Source organism: Elephantulus edwardii, unplaced genomic scaffold, assembly GCF_000299155.1.
Source record: "Elephantulus edwardii isolate Elephantulus edwardi_28Jun2011 unplaced genomic scaffold, EleEdw1.0 scaffold00019, whole genome shotgun sequence".
NCBI classification, from domain to species: domain Eukaryota; kingdom Metazoa; phylum Chordata; class Mammalia; order Macroscelidea; family Macroscelididae; genus Elephantulus; species Elephantulus edwardii.
This window is the reverse complement of record NW_006399769.1, coordinates 4,429,355-4,442,536: the sequence shown is the minus strand read 5'-3', so window position 1 is coordinate 4,442,536 and position 13,182 is coordinate 4,429,355. Positions and strand designations below refer to the sequence as shown.

Here is a 13,182-nt window from a genome sequence, read left to right as displayed (position 1 = left end):
ATTTTGGCACCTCAAATTGAAATTCTGATAGAAGTTCCCTTTAGAAAACTGCTAGGCCCTGTTCTCAGTATGTTACAACATTATGCTTGGGGCTAAACAGGTATTCTAACTGGGCAATCTACTTAACCATATGCACTATTTTTATGGAAAAAATATATCTAAGTTCAAGTCAAAAACTTAACAGGAAACTTTGGAGGACACAAATTATTGGTACAATCTGCCTACACAATGTATGTTCACAAAGACAGCATGACAAAAACCTACCTTAACTGAGGTCACAGTTTTCCACTTAAGAAATGCTGGGGCTGATAAGCTGAAAATATGAAAAGCATACCCAATAAAGGGACCAGTGGTCAAAGCCTCCAGGAAATCACTCACAAAACACAAAGAAGAATTATAAACTCTCAGCCAATGTAACTGCTACACAAAAAAGAATCAATAAACCAACCAGTGACTGAAACAGGCTAATTCATACCTGCACTATGTCCCAGTTCATTTGCACCTCTTCCTTACTGTTGGCATTCGCTGGAAACTTTACAGGCTGTCCCTGAGGACATGTTGTAGTCTTCATTTTCTTTAGAGGAGACTGTCCAAATGTGAAGTCTTCTTCATTCTTTTCCTTCTTGCATGCACCTTCCCACAGGGTGCTTGTCGATGGTGTCTCTGGACTGCTATTCTCACCTTCTAAGTTGGTAACTCTGCTGGTTTCTTCAACTTTCTGCTTTTTAGACTTCTGAGTGATGTTTGTCCCTGACTGGGCTGAATTTTTCCGCTTTTTCTGTAATGTTTTTGGAGTCTTCACAATATTCAATTCATTTTTTCTGTCTTGCAAATCAACATCAATAGCCACAGAGTTATTCTAAAAAGGACAAGAAACACAGATTTAGAAGAGGAAAATCAAGTGCTCTGAAATAATACTCAGCATTAAAAAGGAATAACTTACCAATACACTAACAACTTGGATGAAGCTTACAATCACAGTGCCAAGAATTAGGGAAAAAGTCAATCTCAAAAGGTTTCACACTGTATGATTATGTTTATATAACATTAACGAAATGTAAAATAGTTAATAGGTTAGTGGCTGCCAGAGGTGAAGGTGAGGGAAGGAAGGGATTTTAAAAAAGCTAATACTCAAGATCCTTGTTAAGGACTCAGAGTGGTAGACTCTATACAGATAATAAAATTATGTATAACAAACACATGAGCACAAGGAAAACCTGAAGAAATCTAACTAAGATTGGTGAGTTTTATCAATTTCTATCCTGGTTGGGATATTGCATTCATAGGATGTTACAACAAGGAGGAAACCAGGTAAAGGAATTTCTCGGTAATATTTTCTACAATTGCATGTGAGTGTCCAATTATCTGGAAATTAAAATCTGATTTAAAAAGAAAAGTAAAGGACAGCACCTAGGTGGTACAAGCAGTTAGCCATCAACTACTCACCAAACGGCTAGCAGTTTACAATCAGCCAGACTATCGTGGGAAACGGGCCTGGCAAGCTGCTTCTGCAGTCACAGCCCTGAGAAGCCTATGGAGTGGATCTACGCAGCACAGACCAGGTCACGGAGAGTCAGATCAACAGCCAAACTACAACTAAATCCCTATTAAAAAGAATAGATTTCCAAATGCCAAAAAACAAGACTAGAACCTGGAATGAAATGCCAATTATTTATGGGAAGAAGAGTAACATCCCCACGCTCACACATTCCTATAAACTCCAAAGACCACACCTGTCCCCCATTCACAAAGACTGCAGGACAGGAGACAAAGCATGACAGCAGGGCAGGTGCTCAGCATGGTTATAAGTAAGATTTCAACACAGGCACCCAGGCCTCCCTACATCACCACTGGCTGCCCTTCCAAGTGACAGCTCTGATGTGAAGGAACAAGACCTGGCACTCTTCTTAGCACAGGTGACAGAATGGTAAATAAGTATGGCTACAGGTAAGCAAGCTCGCCCAGTCTCATTACCTAAGTGACATCAATGGCACAAACAAAAAATGGGAAAAACCTCACCCCAACTACAACGGTAAAGTTAAAAAGATATACACAACAAATGCTGGCAAGGGTGTAGAGAGACTGGAACTTCCATATACTTCTGGTTGTTGTAGTATTCTGTGAGTCAGAACCGACTCATAGCTGAGCCTCCAGGGGTTTTCAGAAGCAGTTAATCACACAGGAAAAGACTGCCCATCTTTTTGCCATAGAGCAACTGGCAGACTTGAACTGCATGCCTTTAGGATTGCAGTGAAACTTGTTAACACTAGACTACCAGAGCTGGTGCAACACTACAGTGAACAGTTTAGCATTTTCTTTAAAAGCTGAAAATGGATTTGATCAAGCTACTCCACTAATTATATAAGCAAAAGAAATAAGAGCTACAACATGAAAAAACACATGTACATCCATGATTACTGCAGTATTACAATAGCAAAGAAATGGAAGCTATTCAAATACTATCAGGAAACAAATGGATAGAGAAATATAGTACGTTTATGTAAGAGTACTTTGTAACCTTGAAAAACAATGAAGAACTTGTGAATCACTGCTAAATATGGATGAATCTAGAGGACATTATGTTGAGAGAAGTCACTCAGTCATAAAAGGATAAGTAAGTGTGGACCACGAATACAAAAAGCTAAAGGAAGATTTACAGACAGATAATCATTTTAGTATGGTTACCAGAAAGGGATAGGGCAGGAACAGTGAAACAGATAAATTAACACATAGAAAATAAACACTGATTAACATAGGTGACAGGAAAGACAATATGGATTACATGGATGGGCAGACATTGTGGGTATTATAAATAATGTCATGAAAACAAAATGTGCATGATTGAAAAACTAAGATGTAAACTTTTACTCTAATCAAAATAAATAAATAAAAATCAAAAGTATTTGATTTTTTATATAGGGGCCCAATAAAATACTGAGCAGTATCCTTGCCATATACAACAAATGTGCTCATAAAAAGTTGTGTATACAATGCATAGTAAGAGTATCATTGTGAAAACACTAGGGCAGTTATTATTTAAAGATGCTCCAAGACGAACAGTTAAATCCATTCTGTGGCACCAGCTGTAATCTTGGTTTCACCTACCAGCTCCTCCTTAACAACCACGTCCTCTACATCATCACCGATCTTGGGGGTGTGCTTCTTCACCCGCGGCACCTTCTTTGGCTTAGGTACCTTAGGTTCCTTAGGCACACGTGGTTTACGGCTTTTGGGGACTTTATTTTGAGGCTCCCAGACGCTATCTTCCTTGTCATCTTCATCAGATGCAGATGACCTAGAGAAAATTGACAGAGAATTTCCAAGGAAAATAAGATTAAATGTCAAAGGGGAATAAACAAACAAACCCTGCCATGCTTCTAGAAAAAACAAAACCAACATAGGAGGTGTTTGAATGAAAAATAAGAGTTATGTGAGCACAGGCAATGAATATATATTGCTATGAATTGAAGCAAGAGTTGATCATAGACTTCTACAAACATCCCAGGTTGTAAACACTGACTCACATATCTCCACAATCTCCCCTGTGAGGAGGTCAACACTACACATGTACATTTAACATATCTGAGACTATTTTTGTTTTGTATTATCGAATCCACAGGAATCCACAGGAGCGGCATCCACTTCCAAAATGGCTTGCCTCTGGAAACTCTATGCACGAACAGTGCTCAGGCTGTTCGTTCATAGGGTCGCTATGAGTCGTCTACGACTCGACGGCATTAAACAAAAATAATAATGACGACGACCAAGAGAGAACTACGTTGGCCTAGTGGAAGGAAGCTGTGCTACCAAGCCGAAGGTGGGTGATTGTCATCTGTGGTCCTCAGCCAGGTTCAAATTGTCTTCCTGTCAAACATTCTTCTAGGTGGTATAGCACTGGTCTGTGCGTTGCTGTACAGAGGTAACTCGTGGTTGCTGTGATGCTGAAGCCTGTGACAGTGATGTGCCAATCGTGGTAATGGGCACCCATGGTGGACAGTGTTGGCTGGAGCTTCCCGACTAAATCAAGCCTGGAAGCAGGAGCAGCATCCACTTCCAAAATGGCTTGCCTCCAGAAACTCTATGTACGAACAGTGCTCAGGCTGTTCGTTCATAGGGTCGCTATGAGTCATCTACGACTCAACGGCATTAAACAACAACAACAACATTATCGAATCAGAGCTAACTCCTAGCTGACCCTCCAGTGGGTCTTCTCAGGAGATTGTCCATCTTTCTCCCTCAGAGCAGCCAGTGGATTCAAATCACACTGTGTGGCTCTGGGTTCGCAGGGGAACTCCTCACTACTGAATCACAGGAGCTGAAATTACTAGTGATCTCTAAATAGCTCTGACATGTGTCAATGTGGGCTTATCCATTTTAATAATTCAAAATTGTTTCTTTTCCTAAGTACTAGTCAGATTCATTTAAACTATATTAAGTTATTTAAAGCAATATAAAGAGTGGGAATCGGCTTTAGGAAACAGTTACATAAAAACACCTTAAACCCTTGCAGTTGCTTTAATTGGTCCCTTTTTCTTCTCACTGAATGAATTAATTTCCTGATTCTGTGAAACAGGTGCAGTCACAGCATTTGTCTAACACTTCAGGAATCTTAACTGAGAGCTAGAACAGGGAAAAAACAGCCATGTGGAGTCTGGTTCACACATCATGCTCCTGCCACTACTCCTACTCTACGAAACTAATACTGGTGGGAAGGACAATCCTTTCCTTTACTCTAAAGCTTTTTAGTGCCTTAAATTCTTCCTAGACGCAAACACCTGAGTTGTTTTATTAAAAAATTCAAACTACAGTGTAGAACTGCACTATAAAATTTCCAAGATAACAATCTTCACAGGTACACTCTGGTAGCACAGTCCATAGAGAGTCACACTGCTAAGCAAAGGGAGTGTATCTCTGACAGTTCAAATCCACCAGGAGCTCTGAGAGAGAAAGATATGTGATTTACAGCCTCCAAAAGCCAGCTGGAGGATCAACTATGAGTCATTCTAACTCGACGACAATGAATTTGGGGAATGAAAGCTCTGGTGGGGCGATCTGTAAAGAGTTGTCAACCTCAAGTCTGGCTGGGAGAGAGATGGACAATCTACCCATGTAACTGACAGCATCAGAAACCCCATGGAGGGTCAGCTATGAGTAAGCTTTGACTTGAAGGCAATGAGTTTTGTAGCTGAGAGAAAACAGGAGTAGTGGCTGTTTCGCCTGCAGAGCATCTTGTGACTTCAGTCAATCATGCAGTCAGCAGCCAAATGCTTAAACCACTGCACCGTTAGGGTGCCTTAAAAGAGAGCATACTGTTCAGAGAGCATAAATGAAGCACTGTTACCTTCAAAGTGTGTTCTCTTTAAAAGTGAATGCTATTACCTAAAGAATAAGCAGGTCACAAACAGAAAAGCAGTAAAATAATACAGCAGTGAAAGTAAAAGGAACAGTGGGAAAAGAATTAGAAAACCATTACTCCTAGAGCTAGGGACTTTCTTCTTTGGTGAAGTGTCTGTTTATATCCTGTGCCCATTTTTCAATTGGACTGTTTACCTTTATTTATTGTATTAGCTTTATTTGTTTACCTTTAGGTGGTAGGATATTCTATAAATTCTAGATAAAAGTCCATTATTAGACATGTCGTTGTTGTTGTTGTTGTTATCTGCCATCAAGTCACTTGCGACTCAAAGCGACCCTATGCACAACAGCCCTAAACCCTGCTCTGTCCTGTGCCAATCGCACTGTCTCCAAAACACCCATCCCTATTACCCCAGTCACTGGATCAATCTACCTCATAGAGGGTCTTCCCCTCCTGCATCATCCCTCCACTGTCCCAAGCATGATGTCCATCTCCAAGGACCGGTCCCTCCTTACAACATGTCTAAAGTATGTCAAACAAAGCCTCAGAATCCTTGCCTCCAAGGAGCAGCCCAGTTTAACCCTCTCCAGGATGAATCTGATTGTTTTCTTAGCAGTCCATGGTACACTCAATACTCTTCGCCAGCACCACAGCTCAAAGGTATCAATTCTCCTCTATCCTCCCTAGTCATTGTCCAGCTCTCTGACACATAACAAGTGATTGCAAAGACTATGGGCTGTATCAGATGCACCTTAGTCTCCAGAGTGACACCACTGCTCTTCAGTACTTTGGAAAGGTCTCTAACAGCAGACTTTCCCATTGCAGTACGTCTTTTCATTTCCTGGCTGCTGGTGCCAAGAGTGTTGACTGTGGAGCCAAACAAACTAAAGTTGTGAACCATCTTAATCTCTTCACCATCCATCCTGATGCTGTCAATTGGTCCAGTAGTGAGAATCTTTGTCTTCTTGATATTGAGCCTCAATCCATATTGAAGGCTGCAGTCCTTGACCTTTTGCAGCAAGCGATTCAGGTCCTCCTCAGTTTCAGCAAGCAGGGTTGTGTCATCTGTATAACGCAGACTGTTGATAGATCTTCTGCCAATCCTGATGCCACACTTCTCCTCATACAGCCCAGCCTCTTGGATAATCTGTTCTGCATACAGGTTGAAAAGGTATGGAGATAGGACACATTCCTGGCGTACACCCTTCCCAATTTTGAAACATGCAGTGTGTTTCCTTGTCATTACCAAATATTTTTTCCCAGTCTGTGGCTTTCCTTTTTACCCTGTTAGAAAAGTGTTTTGCATAGGGATTTGATTCTTATAAGATCCCATTCATCTACTTTTTTCTCTCCTGGTTGCAGGTTATTCAGGATGCTTGGAATGACTGTTCATGTTTTGGATTACGGCTTCTAGAGTTCTTACAAGCTTTTCTCTGAGGAAGTTTATAATCCTTGGTTTTACTCCTAGGTCCTTTATCCTCTTTGATTTGGAGATGCAAACCAAAAAATCTATGATCTATCATCTTACCCCAGTAACAACAGCAAAGTTCAGCAGAGCAGCAAACAACAAATCCTGGCGAGGTTGTGGAGAAATTGGAACCATTACAAATGGTGCAACCACTATGGAAGGCAGTATGGCACTTTCTCAAAAAGGTGGAAATAGAAATACCATTTGACCCAGCAACTGCACTAATTGGAATAGACTCTAAAGAAACCAGAACTGCCACCCAAACAGATATATGCACACCCATGTTTACTTCTGCATTGTTCACACTAGCAAAAAGATGGAAGTAACCCAAGTGCCCATCAACAAATGACTGGATAAAGAAGCTGTGCTATATTCACACAATGGAATACTATGCTGCACTGAAAAACAAGAAACTTATAAAATAGTATACAAAATGGGTGACCCTGGGGAACATTATGCTGAGTGAAATATCTCAGTCACAAATACTGCATAATGCCACTGTTATAAAACAGGATTGAGATTGGGAGTTGATGGGAAACTAAGAAAAGAGAGGGTAAATAATGAACAATTGGAACAGATGAAGGAAAGAATTGTTTAAAATTAATATATGATTATGTATTATTTGCATGATAATAGTCCAGAATAAGAGTAGCATAGCAACAACTATGAGATATCATCTCACCCCAGTAAGAATAGCAAAATTTAACAGAACAGCAAGCAACAAATACTGGTGAGGTTGTGGAGAAACTGGAACTCTTATTCACTGTTGGTGGGAATGTAAAATGGTGCAACCATTGTGGAAGGTGGTGTGGCGCTTTCTCAAAAAATTGCAAATAGAGATACCATTTGACCCAGCAATCCCATTACTGGGAATGTACCCCAGACCATGTCTGCCATACAAGCAGATATATGCACACCCATGTTTATCGCAGTTTTGTTTACAATAGCAAAGAGTTGGAAGCAACCTAAGGGCCCATCAACAAACGAATGGATAGAGAAGCTGTGGTATATCCCCACACAATGGAATACTATGCCACATTGAAAAACAAGGAACTCATACAATATTATTCAAAAAGAATGACCCTGGAGGACATTATGTTGAGTGAAATATCTCAGTCACAGAGGGACAGGTGCTGCATGGTGCCACTGTTGTAGAATGGGTCTGACAGAAAAGACTGGATGGATTGTGAGTATTGTATTGAAACTGATGAGGGAAAGGACGGATTGGAGGTGATATATGATTGAGTATTATGGTTAGCACAGGAGTCCAGAGTTGGGGTTGCGTGGAGAAGTGGGGGGGGGGAAGGGATGGGGGAATTGTGTACTAATGAAGGAATTTTTTTTTCTTTTTCTTTTCAGAGAGGGGAGCGAACTGGTGGGGAGGGGTGGGCAGGGAGAAAGGTGCGGCAGTGAATGAATGGAAAAATCTCTGTAAATGTCTATTAAAATTAATTTAAAAAGAAAAAAAAGAGTAGCATAGTGAAGGGGACTGGGGGGGGAAGGGAGGAAACTGCAACAATGAGTGAATTTTTAAACAGAAAAGCAAACTTGAGGGGATAGGGAGGAAAATGTATAACAATATATGAATGGAAATCCAAGTTTTCTGTAAACTTTCACTAAAATCACAGTAAAAAATTTTATTTAAAAAAAACCCAAACCATTGTTTCAAAACTGAGCAAACAGATTTCCTTCCACTTCATTCTCACTATCTGTTAAAACAGAAAAACTAACTCTATTTCACAAAGAAATATTACTAAATGGCAAGTCAGACAAGAATTCTTTTAGTTGCCATGAAAGAAAACATTACATAAGTGCAGCTATGACTTCATTACACATCTAGCAGTCCCGAACAGCTAGTAGTTTTGACCTCTAAACAAGCAATGGCTGATTCTTCCACAAGCCTTTCTGGAGTACCACTCCATGGTTTCTTCTACTTCTCTGGTAGCTCCTCTGTTCCCTGTTGTTGTTATTGTTGTGACATGACATCATAACGCCTGTGACTCACAGCGACCCCAAGTACAATAGCTCTGAATTTTGCTCTATCCTGAGCCAGTCACTGTCTCTGACATACTTGCTCCCATTACCTCAGTCACTGAGTCAATCCATCTCATCCGGGGTCTTCCTCTCCTGTGCTGTTCCATCACCCTTCCAAGCATAATGTCCTTCTCCAAGGTTTGGTCCCTCCTGGCCACATGCCCAAAGTATGTGATATGGCTCTTCAAAATCCTTGCCTCCAGGGAGCAGCCTGATTTCACACTCTCCAGGATAAACCTGTTTTGTTCTCTTGGCAGTTGATAGTGGTTCAATACTCTGTTCCTTTTGCTGAATGATAAATGCAGAAATCCTCCAAGGCTTAGTCCTCAGCCCTTTTCTCTTTTTCGTCTATGCTCTCTTATTAGATAGTCTTATCTCTCCCAAAGGCTGAATGAAGGAATTTCAATTTTTTTATCTCTAACATGGACTGAACACAAGATACATACATTCTCCACCAGATGCTCTGCTGGAGAAAGAGGGGCAATGTCCTCCTCCTGTACCAGTCAGATCTGATTTGACAGTACACACACACAAAATAATAAACTTTAAAAAAACAACAAGATACATACAGTCAATTTCATTTGAGTGTTTAGTAAGCACCTCAAACTTAGAAAGTCCAAACAAAATAGAATGCAAAATTTCACCACTCACTCATCTCTTCCTTTTCCAGTCTTTCTGTATTTCTGTATTTTCTTTACATTCAAATCACCCATCTGTGTGTTCTACCCACTGTATCTCTGAAATGTAGTCCAAATTTGATAATTTCTCGTGATCTCACTTCTATGACCTTGTTGTTCTTAACGTAATTTACTGTCAAGTAGAAACTGAGCCATAGCTGACCCTCCAGTGAGTTTTCACAATAAATCATAAGGAGGAGACTGTCCATCATTCTCCCATGAAGCAGCAAGGGGATTCAAACCATACACCTTTGGATTCCAGTGCAACTCTGTACTACCAAGCCACTAGAGCTCCATCTAGGACCCTAAGCTTCCACAATAATCTCTTAACTGATTCCTCTTCTTCTATTCTTGCCTCTACATAATCTGTTCTCCATCCAGAATGATCTAACATAAATTAGACTGTATCAGATTTCTGCCCAAAAACTCCAGTGGATTAGCAACCCACTCTAAATAAGATCCTAACACTGTCACAGCATAGCAAATTCTCTCATTGTCATCCCCGGGGCTTACCACTCTCTGCCTTATTGATTCTGATCTTTTCCTAATCCCCAAAGACATCAAGCTCAGTTCTTCCCTCGGGGTTCTTCCACTTGCTGCACCCTCAACTAAGAAGAGATCTCTGCAGGCCGCACTCACAAGTCTCACGTAGATCTCTGCCGCACCGCCACTTCTCCAAAGAGTATCGCTGGACGTGCTATTCAAAAGGTGCTCCTACAAAAACCACCCACATGCTCGCTATTCTTTATTCTACTTTATTTTCCTTTCCAATATCACATTGCCTAACCTTAATTAGTGATTTATTTAAGTCACTTCAGAGAATCTATGATTCCTCTATCAACTGGGTACAATTTTGCACCCAGTAATCAATTGGGGCCAATTTTGTTCCCCAGGGAATAACTGCAATGTTTGGAGACATTTTTGACTGTCACAGCTAAGGCACAGTGCTTACTGACTTCTCGCAGGATGAGGCCAGGGATGTTTGCTAAACCTTATTGCTCACTACAGTTCCCAACAACAAAGCATCATCAGCTTAAAGGTCAGTAGTACCAAAATTTAGTAACTTTCCTCCAGAGAACGCAACCTTCATTCTCCCTGCTCTTAGGGAACTTACAGGCTAGTATACTTATCATATAGTTTACTGGTTAACTTTCTGTATCTGTGAAATGTAAGCTAAATCTTTATCCAACATGTTATCACTAAAACCTAGACAGAGCCAGAAACAAGTATGAGTTCAATAAATACTGGTTGCATGAATGAACGAAAAAGACACAGCCTATTGAACTCAAATGAGGTAGTGAGTAAGTAAGTGACTCCTTAAAATAGCTTCATTCTCTCGCTCTCATAGTAAACAAATATGCTTACGACTCAGAAAAAAAAGAGCATTCGTCTTTGGACACTTCTGTCTGGACTTTGACTTTCGCTCTTCTTGGCAATGATGACATCTAGAAGAAACCAAACACAGAATCAGCAAGAGGTGTGTGTAGTCTTCTCACTCTTAATTGGCTATGAAGTTACATGCTATTCAAAACTAACATCAATATCTCGGCAGAGAGAAAACACCACGTGGGTGAGGCAAGTCAGAGAGACATCTGAAGATCTTTCCACTCCTATTTGACTGCCAGTTAGGAACAGCTAACAGTATTCCACTGATTTCAAAAGCCTATGAATGCAGGCCACTTTAGGAAAATATACATTTCTTTGCAAATCCATGTTTATTGCTGTGTTGTTCACAAAAGTAAAGAGATGGAAATAACCCAAATGTCCATCAGCAAACGAATGGGTAGAGAAGCTATGGTATGTAATACACAATTTCGTACACATTGGAACACTATGCAGCACTGAAAAACAAGGAATTCATGAAATATTATACAAAATGGGTGGCCCTGGAGGATATTTTGCTGAGTGCAAGATCTCAGTCACAAAAGGACAAATATTGTATAATGCCACTGTTATAAAACAGGACTCACATGGGGGTTGGGAGAAACTAAGAAAAGAGCAGATTAATAATGTACACTGCATTGAAACAGATGAAGAATTGAACTGCTTAAAAGGAATATATGATTAGGTATTATTTGCATGACAACAGTCAGAATAAGAGCTGCATCATAAAGTGGACTGGGAAGGAGGGATCGTACAACAATGAAAGAATTGTTTTTCAAAGAGAAAAGCAAACTGGGGGGGCAGAGAGGAAAATGTATAAAAATGAATGACTGGAAATCCACATTCTATATAAACTCTCATTAAAATCTAAAAAAAAGGGAAATATATGTTTCTGTATAATGACAACAGTTGGTATTTTTAAAATTATAGAGCTGAATGTTCTACAAGTGGTTTTTGATGGTCATGCTATGATGCAACAAATTACACAATCCTGTTAAATTAATAATACCTCAATGGCAAGAACAAAGACTGCAATGGCTCGTTGGAAGAAATATGGGCAGCCTTCTCCCATTACGACCTACAGTCCTGGTAACCTAAAGGAGGGTTGGTATGAGTTGGAATCAACCTGACAGCAGTGATTTTTTTTACTATATCCTCTTACAGTATGTTGTTGTTGTTGTTATGTGCCATCGAGTCACCTGCGACTCATAGCGACCGTATGTATAAGAGCTCTAAACACCATTCTATCCTGTGCCAACCTAGCCATCTCAAACACATTCATTCCCACCACTTACAGTATAGAGACGTCTTTACAAAGTTAACAGTCAAGCACATGACAGTGATCGAGTAAACAGGCTATTCCTAAAACAAGGCATTTTAAAATTTCATAAAAAAACAGGGAATCAGCCCAGATATCCAATCACAATTAAATGATTGAGAAATTATGATACATTCATACAATGGAATACTATGCAGCACACAGAAGCAATGATTTTGTAAATTATTACCTAACTTGAGAGGGACTGGAGAGTATTATGCTGAGTGAACTCAGTCCCTCAAGGACAAATATTGTACAAAACCATTATTGTAGAATGAGAATGAGGATCCAAGGGGGGAGGAGGGTAGAAGCTGAGGGCTGAGGGTGTATGGGGGTGGAGGGTTAAACTTGGGGTTGTACAATTTGATGGTGGAGTAAGGGAAATTGGAGGAACTTGGTCTGAAATACAATGCATTCAAATTTTGTAAATAAACTAGTATAATAAATCAATCTCATAATAAATGCTCAAAATACTTAAAACTACATCTACACTACTGTGGTTTACCAAATTCAAAGGCAAATTCCTAGAGACATATAATACAGGATGTAAATAAATTTAAGATTTATTAACTGGAGAATATAGATCAAGCCATAAAAACTAAAAACTGCTTTTTGTGCACTGCAATCCCAGAGATGCGGCACGAATCCACCAGATGTTCTGTGCTAGAGAAAGAGGGGCAATCTGCTCCTGTACCAGTCAGATCTGATTTGACAGTGTAAACAAAAAATAATTTTGTTAAAAAACCTGCTTTTTGTTATTGTTAGGTGACACTGAGTTAAGTATGACTTAGAGACTCTATGAACAACAGATCTGAATCCTGAGCTATCCTGTACTATCTTCATCATGTCACAGACATCTGAGACCACTGCATCAATCCAATCAATCCATCTCATTGAAGGTCTTCTTTCACTGACTCTCCAAGTCTCTTAGCATGAGTCCCTTTCC

General features: G+C 40.0%; 1 protein-coding gene across 1 annotated transcript in view; it reads right to left on the bottom strand.

Moving 5' to 3' along the window:
- SRBD1 (S1 RNA binding domain 1) overlaps window positions 1-10,980 on the bottom strand; it is a 324,250-nt gene extending 313,270 nt beyond the window's left edge. Inside the window, exons 1-3 of the mRNA XM_006882310.1 lie at window positions 10,901-10,980; window positions 3,106-3,295; window positions 476-859 (exon numbers count right to left, since the gene is read on the bottom strand). Of these exons, the coding sequence (XP_006882372.1) occupies window positions 476-859; window positions 3,106-3,295; window positions 10,901-10,980 (654 nt within the window). The remainder of the gene's footprint in view (window positions 1-475; window positions 860-3,105; window positions 3,296-10,900) is intronic.
- Between the last annotated feature and the right edge of the window lie 2,202 nt (window positions 10,981-13,182).